The following is a 14,467-nucleotide window of genomic DNA, read 5'->3' as shown; positions in this document are numbered from 1 at the left end:
GATTAGAAGAGGGAAGGAGGATATCTCAAGGGGGAAAGTGGGTCCTCTCAGAGGGGAGAGGGACAACCTCCCTCTGCTGCTCTTCAGTTTTATTAGCGATCCCAGAGAATTTTCTAGAAAGTCCTGCCCAGGTCCACCTCCTGATATTTGACTGATGATGGGTGACTTTTCAAGTCCCCACTGAAGTAATTCTAGGTCCCCTTTGCCTATGCTGACCAGTTCTAATTGGATTTTAAATCATTTTTACAGATATCATGGTTAGGAGGAACTGTCCTTATCATCCAGGATCTGGTCCATGAAAAGGGTCTTAAAAAATCTCTCCCTTCAAAGTAACCTGGGCTCCTCTTATCGACGTTATTTCCTGCCTGCATTTCCTTACTGATGACGGGTAGTTTACTGAGGAATGAGGCATACCCTCCCCACTTAAGCCAGGAAGGGCTACAGGTAAATTGCTTTTTGGCAAAGAAAGCATGTGGGGGTCATCACAGTGAGGTTGTTTTATAGAATTTTTCTCTTACCCTTGTATTCCCACCATCCTCATCTGTCTGTCCCCTAACACAACCACGTGAGCCTCCTCCCCTGGACACATAACAGGTCCTCAGTATCCAAAGCTAAACACAGGACCACCTTTTTCTCAGCTAGCACAGTAAGCAGAGGACCAAGACCCCCGAGGAAGCACGTCACGTAGTGCCTAAGGACCCAGAGACTGGCTTCCACCTTGCTAGGTGTCTCTGGCTGTGTGACTTGGGAAGTGTTTTCATCTCTCCGGGCCTCTGTTTTCTTATACAAGAAATAAAGATTAATGGCCCCTAAGGGTTATTAAGAGGATTAAAAGATTAACCAGGTAAAGCTCTTAACACTCAGTAACAGCATAAGCTTTTGATATTTCTACAAGTGTGGCATATTTGGTGTGTAAATCCCCTGAGCGGAGGCTGTGATTTGCCAGGTTGGATGTGGCCTCACGCCACTAGTGCGTCAAGGGGCCACACCCCGGCCTCCAAGGCTGTCTAGAAAGTTGCTCTCCTCCCTCAGTCCAGCGTCCAGCCCCTGCCTGTCTCCTCGCTCTTGTTTCCTGGTGTCTCTTCTGCTCATATTTCTCAAGGAGCCCAGACCTGACACACCCGTGTTGCTTCCCAGCCACTCATCCAAAGCCTCTCAGGACCTCTGTGCCAGCCCAGCTCCCTTACCAAAGTAGGACACCTGGGACCAGAAGGTAAGACTCCCTCCTTGCTCAGTAGAAAGACTGGAGGTCCTGACTCGGCTTCCTCTGCCCTTAAACACAGCTGGAGCTGTGACTTTGAATCCAGGATCATGAATACTTCTGGGCAAAAGCAACTTCTGCTGCTCAGAAGCCAGGTGTGGGGAACCTTCTCTCATAGCTTTGGCTATCTGGAGATGCCCATGGGCTCCCTGGCCCAGGCCCAGGATCCTGGAAGACCTGGTGCCATGTTTAAGAGCGTGGTTGCTGATTTGCTTGTTCACTGTTTAGGGGTAGCTATGGAGTCAGGCCCTGAGGATCTCGAGGCAGGGAACATTGAGAAAAACTGGTTCTCATTTTGAAGAGTCTGTGATCCTCAGGGAACTGTCCTGGGGCCCTAACCAGAAGCAAATGTCCCTTGAGAGTCAAAATGCCTAATGTGGCCGTGGATGGCCACAGGCAGGATCCTTGGAGATTCCTCTTTGAAAAAGAGCAGAGGAAGGTGGGGGCCAAGAGGCTTGCTGGCTGCCAGCCACTCAGGAAGGTTCATCTTAAACATGGCAGAGGAGGCTGCTCAGCAGCTGAGGGAGGCCTGGGCTGAAGACAAGATATGCTCTCTTCCCTCCTCTCAACCGAGGGCCTCGCTGCACAGAAGGTGTCTGGGTGATGTTCTGGACCCTCCTAATGCTCCCATATGTGATGACAGAGAGTCCCCAGGCATTGCAGCCTGGGCAATCAGGGTTGGCCCAGCCACCAAGGGAATGGAGCTTTCATTCAGGGTCTGCTGGCCTCAAAATATGCTCCTTTCAAATATGTATGTGAGAAGCTCTCTCTAAAGAATTTTGACCACGTTCCAGGTGCTGAAGAAGAAGCGGCGACATGTCTTCCTCCTCTCCTTCTCACCTTGAGCAGCCGCAGACAGGCAGCTTTCCACCACCTCACACGCCCGTCCCCAACACCAGCAGCTCCGAAGACCCCATGGTCACCCCAGAACGTAAGTGGAGAGCCAGAAACCACCCAGCCCCACCAGAGATAGGGTGCAAGGACCCTGAGTCATTGGCTCAGCTGTAAATGTATCTGCTTGGCTAAAATCTCAGAAATCTGCAGTAGAAAATCTCTTTTCTTACTGTCTCTGTTCCAAATTGCTTGTTTATTTTAACTAAGAGGGTAAAAGGGGAAAGAAACCAATGTAATGATGACCAATTAAGTAGTTTTTGTTTCTATAACTACCCAGAGACTTTATCCATCAGGAAAAAATAACCCCAGAAAAAAAGGGGGGGGCAAATCTTTAAAATCTCTTGGCCCCATGAATGTGCTGAGATCCTTTCTGATGCTTTGATCCACAAACTGGTCCCACCTCATTTCCCTTTTCTTTCTCCCTCTTCTCAGAACAGTCAGCCTGTCTCGAGAACCCAGAAGCCAGTATTATCAGGGTGCAGCTGGGGTCCTAACGTTTGCAATAACAGTGCCTGTGTTCTGTGATTCTGTCTTCTGGCAGTTCAGGATATGCCCATATTCTACACCATTCGTGACTCCCAACAGATGGTGTGGGTCCTGAGTGGAGATGTTTTAATAACAGCTCCTTCAAGCAACAATGTGCAGCCTGGTAAGTGACATCAGAATCCACAGTTGCTCTGGCCTAGGCCAGGAACACCAGTTCCATGAAGTGGGCTCTGGTCCTCACCAACTTCTGGGCACCAGCCCAACGTCCAGAGGAAGGGCAGGAAAGAGCAAGATGGTCACCTTCCATAAAAGGAAACCCATACCTAGAAGCAGGGGTGTAGGGATTGGCAGCTTTCTTACCTGGAGAATCCACCTTCAGGTTACTGGGGGACTGTCCTTTCAGGTATGGCTGACCTTGGAGTTTCTCTCCTCTAAATTCCAGCCATCACTCCCTCTGTCAAACTTCCCCATCTTGCCAATACACACTTCTCTAATTTGGCATCATCTCCTCTAATAATGGGGGCATGTTCCCTCCTTCCACCCAAAGCCAGCCCCTCTCGGCTTCTGTCCCTTTCTGCAGGACTTCTGCATTGGATGGAGTCCCTTTCTCAGCAGGTACCCCACCTGTGTCCCCTGCATCATCTCTACTGTTGACAGACACACTCCAGTCTTAACACCTGCTCTTCATCCTCGCTGTCTCTTCCTGATGCTGTCCCATTTCCCTGTGCCCATCAGAGGCTGATTTCCCTGGAGAGTTGCCCTCACAGCTTGTCTGCACTTCACTTCCTTTTCACAGCAAAACAATCTGACTTCTACACTGCTCTCTTCTCTCCCCTAAGGTCCCTCTTTCCAAGTGCATCTTCAAATGCCAAATCCCAAGGGCACTCGTCTCAGCTGTCCTGCTGTAGAGCCGTGCCGGTTACTCTCCACACTCCATTTTCTTCTTCTGTAAGAACGCTCCTGGTCCTCAGGTCCACTGGCTCCTCTTCTGGGTTCATCTTTATGACTCAACTTTCTCCCCGAAACCTCCAAATCATGGGGTTCTTCAGGGCCCCCTCTGCCACCCTGCAGGCCCTGTGAAGGGGTGGGGAGCAGGTCCTGTGGTTGGGTACATGGCTTCTCCTCTCATCACCTGACATTTGTGCTCCTGGCACACATCTCTCTGAACGATCTTCTCGGCATCTCTAACTTCACATGCCCTGGGGTGGAACTGCGGAGACCTGTCTTCTCAAAATGGATGATGGCCCCCACTAGGGGCACTGCCCCCTGTTCTACTGGCTTGGGCCAGGAACACAGGAGGCATCTGGATGCCTGACCCCCCACACACACCTCCTGCATCCACCAGCAAGACCACTGAGTCTGTATTTCTAAGTCAGTATCATCTCCAGCCCCCGCCCCCACTCTCCTTCCCACTTCATTCATGGAACCTCCAATCCATTCTCCACAGAGCCTCAGGAGGGACCTTCTTATGTATGGAACTGAGCAGAAAGGACTTTCCTTTCCCTGTGAGCCCTGCTTTCAAGCCCCGATTTCTCTCTCTTCACTTAGTGGCCTTTCCTGAACTTTAAGGAACATTCTTGGAAATCCCACCCAAGGGCTGGGGTTGTGGCTCAAGCGGTAGCGCGCTCGCCTGGCATGCGTGCGGCCCGGGTTCGATCCTCAGCACCACATACCAACAAAGATGTTGTGTCCGCCGAGAACTAAAAAATAAATATTAAAAAAAAATTAAAAAAAAAGAGAAAAGAAATCCCACCCAACATTTCCACTTCTGGCTCATGGGCCACAGCCTAAGTGTGTGGCCACATTTATCTGCCAGATGGGTAGGAAATTTTATTTTATATTTGGGGAAGCTCTGTGCCCTGGTGAACAATTAGGGTTCTGATATTCAGGAATAAAAAGGAAATGAGTTTCAGAAAAGCCACAAAGGGACCTGCCATGGCTAATGGGAGGAGCCATCTGGGGAAGTCCCTGACGGTCCCCCGTTAGCCTCCTGAGTGTGAGGCCAGAGGCCCAGACTCCCCTCTGCTCGAGGCCTGACCCTTCTCCATTCTTCCTGTGTTTCCAGTCACTCTCACCTTGATAGCCTGCAGGGACACAGCATTACACGACGAAGAGAAAGGCAACCTGGTTTTCCTGGGAATCAAGGGCAGAGACCTCAGCTTCTGCTGTGCGGAAGTTGAGGGCCAGCCCACACTGCAGCTGAAGGTGAGTCGTGCAGTCGATGAGGGAAGCATAGCAAGTGGGCTTTTATCTTAACGGGTGACCGTGAAACAATCTTCCTGCAATCCTGGGTTGTCCTCCGCAAGGAAGGAAATCTGACCTGGCTGGTCCCCACGTCCGTCAGTGGTGCCATTGGAAGGGGGGGTACCACACTCGGGTCCATGCACAGCATGGCTCCTGGGAAAGCCAGAGGATGTACACGGGGATGTTCCTGAAAAGACAGGGGAGGTGGCTTCTCTATTCTCCGTCCTGATTTGCTACCCCCTAGAAGCCCCCAAGGGAATGGGAGGCTCCCACTTCAACAGACTATCACATTGACAAGTGGAGGGAGAGGGTTCATCTGGATTTCTGACAGTGTTTGTTTATATCCATGTACCCAAAGGAAGATCAGTAGGTGCAAAGCCTCTGCTCATGATGGGAAGTGTAATGTCTGAATCGACAGGGAGGTTGGGACTCCAAAGAGTGCCCGGGTCTGCAGATGAAGGCACCCCGGGAGCTTCAGGGAAGAGAGCATGCCAATCCCGTTACAAAGAAGACCGCACCTGTGTCTGGAGCCAGGCTCCTGGAACCTGCTAGGTCCATGCCCTGACAGCCTGGTCCTACCCGACACCCCAGTGCTAGGAACTGACCCTGGGGAGCTCTATCACTGAGCCACATCCCCAGCCCTTTTTTAAATTTTTTTTTTTTATTTTGAGACAGGGCTTCACTAAGTTGCTGAGGCTGGGCTCAAACCTGCATTCCTCCTTCCTCGGCCTCCCAAGTTACTAGCCTCCGACCCTCCCTGCTGTGCACAGAGGGCTGTGTTAGCTTAGCTCCCCACTGCTGTCCTCCTCACTAATGAGCCTCTTTCTCACCCCCAGGAGGTCAGTATCATGGAACTGTACAGGGAGAACAAAGCTCGGACGCCATTTCTCTTCTTCCACAGCCTGGAGGGCTCTACCTCTGCCTTCCAGTCGGCCTCCCACCCCAGCTGGTTCATAGCCACGTCCTCCACAGCCAAGCAGCCCGTGACGCTCACCCAGGAGAGAGGCCTCGCTAACACAAACTTTTATTTAGGTCGTGAGAATTAAATCCAGCCTGGTCGGAGGGTGACAGATTTCAGGATAGATGATCAAGCTGTCAGAGAATCCTTCTGCTTGAAAATACAGTGCCATCTGACCAGGTCACCATCCCCTACGAGGTCATCCGCAGTTCAGCCCATCTGTGGCCCACCTCATTCTGTCCCCCCTCAAACCTCTGCCCCTCTGGGCATCCACTTCCTCCCCATGTCCCTTGCCTGAGCAGTGTCCCCACAGGAAACCTCAGAGTCGCTTTTTATTCTTTCTTGGTCTCGACCCACTGTCCACTCAGCTGCCACATCCAGCTAAGTCAACCCCACATGCTTCTCACGTGACACCCTCCACCCTCTTCCTTCTGCCAATCATGGCCCGTCAATAAATGCCATAAGTAAATCCCATCAATAAAAGAACGCCATGTAATGATTTGGGGCATGTTTATTTAATACATCATACATAAACATTCTGTTTACGCTATAAGTGTTGTCATAATATTAACATTACATCATATAAACATTTAATATAAACATACTATTCATATAACATGTTTACATTATAAACATTATGTTATAATATAAACATCATAATGTTTATAATCTCAAAAGATAAATTGAAAAGATGAGATGAATACATATCTTGATAAGCATGATGGATTCATAATCTAATTGGTTAGTCATTCAATACACAGTGTATAGTTTGGCAATGATTAATTATTAACCAGGATGAAATTAAATTAATCCACATTTCAGAGAATCATTCATATCAGGCAATTTCTCAGAACTAATCGCACTGTCTTTTTTTTTTTCTTTCTAAAGCAGTTAGAAATAGAAGAACATATTAATATTTCCTTATTATCTCTTGGAATTACAGTGGTCTTTTTCAATTCACAGCTTCTCTTGAGGGATAGTTTCGAGCCCGTTGTTCATTTTGTGAGGCTCCTGCAGGTACAGCCTGCACATTCTCTACCGGAACACATTTAGGGTGCCGTATTCTAGAACACGCAGCACACGGACATCCACCAGCATCACAAACCCTCCTCCCTCAGAAGGCCAAGCCCTCTCTGCACAGGACGTGCAGAGGTATCGGGTCTTGTGACATATGCCCACTGCTGAGTTCAGTGCCCCAGCCAGGCAAGCTGGGTCCCCTACCCTATTTTCCGGCATCACCTCCTGTTGCTTCCCTGCCCGGGGCTGTTCCGGAGACTTCTGATCCCCCCTCACGTCCTGTGAGCCTCCCTTTTGCTGTGAAAAGATTGGCTCTTCCAACATTTCATGGCAGCCCCACTGAGCAGCTCTGCCTGAGCCAGGGCTCCTGGGACACCTGGGGAGGATACTGGCAGGAATCTGCCTGGCACTCACACAGGCATAAACCTAGAAGTGGAAGGGACCACAGGGACCTCTTGACCCTTGGGGGTGGGAGCAGCTGTCCTCCCTCACCAGGACAGTTCTGAGTGGCGCAGCAGGGCTGGACTCGAGACCCACCCCTGCAGAGGCTTCCCCCATTTCCTGCTCAACTCCCAGGCCCCTCTCTGGGTCCCTGGACTCGCCTTTGGTCACCCTGCGTACAAACCCTTGTCTCAGGCTCTGCTTTCTGGTGAGACTGATTCTATCAAAGCTAGACCTCTCTGCTCACCTCTGTGCCCCTGTGTGTGCCTGGAACACATCTGCAGCCCATCTGCCACCGTGTACCCCACCTCCCCCAGCTTCTCAATAGCCCAAATCTGCTTGCAGGGCTTAGAGGCCTCTCACCTTCCCCACGTCACTTTCTTTTGTTTTAAATCACATTTTTGCCTTTTCATGGGACAATTTCTTTCGTTAGACTTTGTGCCATTCTTGCCTCAGAATAACAGTTTCCACTACTACTGAAACAAATGAATCCTCTTTGCATGCCGTGAGGTCTGGGATAGCATCTGCCCCCTGATAGGGAAGCATGTCAGGCAGGATCCTGAATTGCAAAAGCAGAAGCAGCCATCGGCTTCGAGGAAAATCTGAGGGACTGAGATTCCCTCAAAGAACATGCAGTGGGGAAGCACAGAGAGGTTCTTGGGGCTTGCCTCTTCTGTTCCTCCTCCTTTCCCCACGCCAGTGTGACCCAGGGACTGTGAGGTGGCTGGGACATCTACTTGGGTGTGCTGCAGAAATGAAGCACAGCCCAGAGCGTCCCCCAAGGTTGCCAGCCAGTGTCCGCCACCTGCCTCTCAGAGGGCTCGGCACAGCTGAGGGTATGCACTTTTCCCAAGCCCCCCCTCCACACACGCATGTCGGGCACCACTGCATGGGCACACAGGAGAAGAAGCCGGCGGGATTCACGGCTGCAACTTTTTTCTCTGACTGAGTCAGGACTCAGCACAGGAGGACCCTAAAGATGGCTTGAAAGACTCATGACAGTGAAGTTGGGCACATAGTAGGCACAACTGCAGAGCATGTGAGCCTGTAAATAGTGAAATCTATAGGAAGAATGGCAGGTGGTGTTGGAATACAGTGTCGCAGGGATGTGCTTGTAAATGTTTGCTTCCCAGCAACTCCAGGGGCCATGGATATGGGCAAGAGACAGGCACCCACACTGCCCCATGGCCTCCAAGAGAGGGGCAAAGACACAGTGGTAGCGGGAGGGAGAAGAGGAAGAGGACGTGGAACCACAGAGGAGTCGGGATATCCCCCTCCCTGGGTTAAGGTGTGGGATGCTCTTTGCTTGAACCTAAGCTAAGAACCAAAGGAGGAAGCCCAGGAAAAGGGATTTCTGTTCCATCGGAATCAGAAAGCACTTCCCAAACATTGTGATTCCATGATTTGGGCATCCTGCGGAAATGCTTCCTTTGCAAGGAGCTAGGTGAATCCCTTGTCCATCTGCAGCATGGAGAGAATCATGCCAACATCAACACACAGGAGAAGCAAAGACAGACAGTGGAGAAGGAACACTCTAGAATCATATCTCTTGTTCAGTCTCTGAAGCATGGACTCCTATCTCTCTTTCCTCCAGTGTATGATTAGACACAGAGAGTCCTGAATCTCCCCCAGTCAGCAACCTGGATGCAGGCCCGAGTCCACTTCAAGCGTTCCTACCGTCCTTCCTTTCTCCTTTGGGTCAGCTCCATGTCTGCTCTTTCCTTCCCTCAAATCCAGTTCCCTTTATTCTTTGAAAAAGAAACTTTTCAAGAATCTACAAACTTATAATTGAAAATCTTTGCCTCCTACTTAGTCAAGAAGTTTGTTTTTATTTTTTCTGTGACCTAATGTGAACGGGGAACAAGAAAACACCTGTACTGCCAATGAGAAGGAAAGACAAACATGCCAAAGACAGATGGACGGATGGACCGACGGGGTGCTGAGTCCCTTACAAGCAGAAGGTTCCTAATTATGAGAATAACACTGAGCAGTCAGCCTAGGCCATATGGTTGGATGTGACTCTGGAAATAAGTGGACATTAAAAAATGAATAAATTTACCCAAGCGTCACACTATGGCCCATAAAGACGTTCAACTACTATCCATTAATAAAAAATTACGGCAGTGGAAAGTTGGTGGACCCAGCTTGGAAGCCCAGTCAGTTACTTCTTCCAAGGCAGGATCTCCCAGGCCGAGCAGAAAGGGGTGGCTCTGGTTAGTCCTCTTACCAGCGGCCACCAAGTGGCCACCCTGGGCACTCATTCTCTCACCCCTCTGCTCGTTATCTTGCCAGAGGAAGTCCAAGTCCAAGGACATGGCCAGGACCCCAGCCTTTGAGGCCCTAGGAGCCCCTGCTCACACTCCTGTCTTGACCTGCCATGCATTCCTCCCCCTTTAGAAAATGTTGATCATCAGCTGTCACTAATTAATTGGTTTATTTACTTTGTAAAAAAATAAAATAAAATAAAATAAAAACTTAAACCATATCAGATAAATCCAAATTCCTTTCCTCCAATCATGGTTCCCCTCTCCCCACCCTAATGGTAATCATTGTTATGTGCTGGGATCCTTCTGATCTATTTCTCATACATGGAATGTGGAAATACACAGGGTGGTTCTGTTGGTGCCTCTGTGCATGTATTTGCGTGTGCTCGCTCGAGTACACCTCCTTGATTGGTGTAACACCACCGTGTTTTTCTCTGTGCAATTTTGCATTCAGCATCACGGCTCCCTAGAGGACTCTCTCAGGATGGATTTTCTGATCTTGTGTTTCTACAGCAGCTGCCAGTCATTCCTTCCTAGATAGTTAGTTTCCATTTTCTGGGAGTTTCCCTTATAAATAATGTGGCAACAGAGGTCTCAGGGCCTGCCTCCCACACACACCCACCCACGACTTTCCTTACAAGAGAGAGCAAGTTGCCTGACTGTGGAGCATGCACATTCTTTATTTTCAAGCCCTCCCTGTGTCCAGGACAACTCACTGTCGTTCCGACTTGCTCGTCCCTGATTACTAATAAGCCACCCACCCCTCAGCACACTGCAGTCTGATGCTGACTTCTGACTTCTCCACCCAAGCCTGTCTTGGGAGCATCACAGTGACACCTCTGTTGCCTAATCCAGGACACGGTGCTTTAGGCCCAGCCTGCCCTGTCCTCAATCTCCACGCTCACCTGCTGGCCATTCTGCAGCAAACTGCTCCTGGTTTTCCCCATCTCCCTGGATTTCCCTTCTGGTTCCCATTTCCTGGTTCCTCCCCAGGTGACCTCTGAAGGCTGAAGTTACTCAGGAATCATCCTTGGGTCTTTCTACCATCTCTCTGGCTGACACTAGGGATGCTCATGAATTTAAATTCTAGCTGTAACCCAGCAAATCAATCTCTGGCCCAGAACTCTCTCTTCGCCCCAAATTTGACTGGGGGGCTGCCAGTCTGGACGGTCTCAGAACTTCCAGGATGAATGTGTCACACTTGGAACCCTTAATTCTGCCTCTTCCACCCCCCAGGCTTCTCCATCTCAGACATCTGGGGGTCACCTTCTGTTCCTCCCTACCCTGAAACCCCTCAGTCACACCATCACACCGCCATACCTGCAATCAAAGTGCACCTGGCCTGCAGATCTGCCTCTCGTTGCCTGTCAGCAGTGCCCACTGAATCGGTCCTCCGCATGGAGCAGGGGTCGCTCCACAAGGGAAATCGCAACCCTGGCATCCCAGTGTTACATGCCCTCTGTGTGGCCATTTGCACTTGGAAAGCAAAGCAGATTCTTCACCACGGATCACAGCCTGGAGGACCTTGCCCCTGCACCAACCCTGCTCCAGGTGACTTTCTCTCTGTGACATCTCAGCTATGCAGTCTTCCCTGGAGGTGCCAAGTTCTCACGGCCCCAGGACTGTCACCTACACTGATTCCATTCACAGTCCTCGACCTTGATTGGTTTATTCCCATCTATGGCTGCCTCCTTCAGGTCACCTCCTGATTTGTCCCCATAGTGTCAGGCACAGTGGTCTGAAGGTGAGGTATGAGGAGGTGACTTGTGAGGCAGCAGAGTATGAGAATGAACTTCCTCTGTATTTCCTATCTCCTGCCTGCACAGTTCATTATCAGTGTATTCATTTCCCTTTGTCCTTCCCCACTTGACCCATTGCATTATTCCATTGTTATTTTCTCTGTCTTTTATTTTGGGGGCTGCTGGGGAAGGAACCTGGAACCTCCCTGGGGATGTGCCCTTGCTTGAAGCCCATAGGCCCTTTTTTCTTCTTGTCTCCAGCCAAGGAATGAGCAATTTTGCTCTACCATGCCCTTCCACCATGACGTGCCACTTGGTCACAGGCCCAAAATCATTGGCCCCAACTGACCTGGAAACCTGCAAAATTTCGAGCCAAAACCACACTTTCCTCCTTATAAGTTGATTATCCTTCCTTTCCCTTCCCTCCTACACTAGCTCTGTTTTCCCAGGGGGGATGGCCCTCTATTCCCATGTCCTCCCTGGTGGGGTGGCCCTCTATTCCCATGTCCGCCTGGGTGGGGTGGCCCTCCACGCCTGTGTCTTCCCAGATGGGGTGGCCCTCCATGCTATGGATAGTCCCCCTTTGGAAGTGTCAATGAACCTGACTTTGTTGGGTCACAGAGTAGCCCCTTGTGGCTTCAGTCTAATGGGGCTAAAGCAGCGTGATTGTCAGGCATGACCCTTCACAGCTGGACCCCGATGGTAGACCCAAGTGTGCGTCATGACATCTTAAATCAATGGGCACACAGGTGGCTGCCCAGCGATGTGCCAGGTGCCCTCCACAGTGCTGCCCTGCCCCCAGGTTCAGCTGTTGGTCCAGCTTAACCCCAACAGTAGGCCTGTCTGGCGTGGGGAGAGTCCATCCATACCAGTGGTGTTGGCAGTGAACCAAGGATCGGGGTCTGCCATGTTGATCATTAGGTTTTGAGGGGTGGTGTGACAGGTAGTGTCCCTCTTCCCCTCTTGAGTATGCACCAACAGAGAATTAAGACAAGGCTAAGTTTTTCATTCATTGATTTATTACAGTTGGTGCTGGTATTGGACAGTGTGGACTTCCTACAAACCAACAAACAGAATAAGGCTGTGAGAGTGGCAGGCACAGCCAGGCCCGGTGGCTCCACAGTGCCCTGGCCTCCTCATGTGAGGATGGCCCTCCAACAATGAAAATCACAAGGGAGCAGGGTGGAATGGATGCTTTCTTCATTTCAGGTGTCTCCCAGTGGCCAATCCCTATTTTTCATAAGTAGCATGAGCACATCGTTTACCATATTACGTGGCACTTTCTAGAGTGGAAGGTGGCCTCGGTAATTATGCTGGGACAGCAGGTGTGCACCAGGATGTATGGACATGCCTCCACTTGGGTAGGTCAGGAGAAGAAAGTCAGATGTACAGCAGAAGGAAACACCAACAGCAGAGAAGAGCTGTTCTCCCCTTATGTGTTCTACGTTTTAATGGGATCAAAGAAGAGTGTTGGTTGAAGAGGAGTCTATGTCAGGCCAGGAGTAGGAAGTGGGTCTGGGTCTGTGTCCCCAAAGGTGCACAGGTGAGATGGACGTGGAATGTCACATCCAGCAACCTTTTATCTGAACCTCTGCACCCAGGCTGGAAATTGAGGCTGCTTCTTGGTGATAGGGATTCGTATCACTTTAGCAAAATTGAGATGCTTCATCCTTCCTATTATAATCCTGACAGTCGAATTTCTGATTGTCTGTAGTTTTAAAGAACAAAACCTCTCAGTGAGAACGTGGTAGTCCCTTCAAGAAGGAGGTGTTGTGACACCTTACAGCTGGCACGTCCCTGGGAGAAGGACTGCTTCCTGATATTTGGCAGCTGGTCCCCTCTGTGCAGGGTTAGTCTGGCCCCCTGAATGGCCTTCCCGTTTTCACTTTCTCTCCAAATACAGTGTCTGCAGTCCTTCCCCGGCCCCAGCACTGCTGTGAAGTTCAGGGAGCAGGTCCCACCAACTCGGCTCAAGGAGAGCAGCTGTCCCTTGGTTCCAGCCCAGACGCTCCGTCTGTGATCAGGCCAGGGGCACAGCAGTGAGCTTGGAATGGCAGCCAGCAGCTTCCCAGCATGAGCAGGACTTGAGGGACACCAGTGTGGACCGGGCCTCCTTGTTCCTGTGGACACCAGGTTGCAGGATGTGACAATCCATATCCATCTCACCTGTATACTTTGGGAGACACCTGGCTTCTCTTCCAGCTCCCTGTGCTCTGACCAGCTTAGAAGGGGCGGGGTGGGGGGCGGTTCAGTCTTTGGCCAGAGGAGCACGTGGAGGTACCTCTCTCTAGAGAGCTGCTTCCTGGTGAGGCCGTGGGTGGGGCAAGGACAGGTGCAGAACTGGCCAGACAGCTCAGAGCTACTGAAATCTCCAGCACTGCAGGAACAAAACAAGTGACAGGAGCACGTGGCGGGACTTTCCCAAGCCAGGCGCCTGGAAATCGTCCCATCTAGATTGTGAGCTCCCTGGGGTCAGGGAACACCCCTCGTGGGGCTGAGCAAAGGAGTTCCAGTAAGCACAACCCCTCCCTAGAAGTCCCAGGGCAGGCCACGGGGGCGGACACCCAGGTCTCTGAACACGCACTTGGCTGCCTCTTTCAGGAGTGCAGAAAGGGACGCCTCTCCTCCAGGGCCAAAGCTCCAGCTCCCAGCTCCTCTCCTTGTCCTTCCCCAGTGCTGGAAACAGAGGGGCAACACGGAGGCAGTTCTGAGCATCACCTTGCTGTATGGACTGTGGGACTCCATTCGGCAGCTGCGCATTCAGAATTCCATGTCACTACCTTCCAGCTGTATGGCATCTGTCAAGCCTTTCACAGCCCTGAGCCTCAGAGTCCCCTTCTGTAAAATGGGGACAATTTTCAGGTGTGGTTAAGGAGCACAGCATGTCAGCTCATTATCCACGCAGCAGAAAAAGCCCAAGGACCTGCTACCCCGGGCCCCCACCTCTGTCATGTCTCTTTCCTGCTCTCTTCTGGACACTGAGGAGGCAGCCATGAGGCCCTGGCTCACCTTTTCCCCTTAGTAGGGTCTTCCCTTATGGAAACCATGTTGGGTAGCAAATGGACAGATAGCAGAACATACATGTCATTATATTAAATGAGAACATGATGACACTTTCCCAATCCATTCAAAATCCCAGTGAATACCAAATAGCACCAGGTTC

General features: G+C 50.8%; 1 protein-coding gene across 1 annotated transcript; it reads left to right on the top strand.

Annotated features, from left to right (window-relative positions):
- Positions 1-1,063: 1,063 nt before the first annotated feature.
- IL36B (interleukin 36 beta) lies at positions 1,064-6,101 on the top strand. Its single transcript, XM_081264022.1, has 5 exons — positions 1,064-1,213; positions 2,056-2,192; positions 2,697-2,804; positions 4,707-4,846; positions 5,722-6,101. The coding sequence occupies exons 2-5, from the start codon at positions 2,078-2,080 to the stop codon at positions 5,929-5,931; spliced, it is 573 nt and encodes a 190-aa protein (XP_081120148.1). The 5' UTR covers positions 1,064-1,213; positions 2,056-2,077; the 3' UTR covers positions 5,932-6,101.
- The last annotated feature ends 8,366 nt before the right edge of the window (positions 6,102-14,467 follow it).

Source organism: Spermophilus citellus, assembly GCF_964194105.1.
Source record: "Spermophilus citellus genome assembly, chromosome: 13".
Classification (NCBI taxonomy): Eukaryota; Metazoa; Chordata; class Mammalia; order Rodentia; family Sciuridae; genus Spermophilus; species Spermophilus citellus.
Note: the sequence above shows the minus strand (reverse complement) of the source record. Positions and strands in the feature narration are given on the sequence as shown.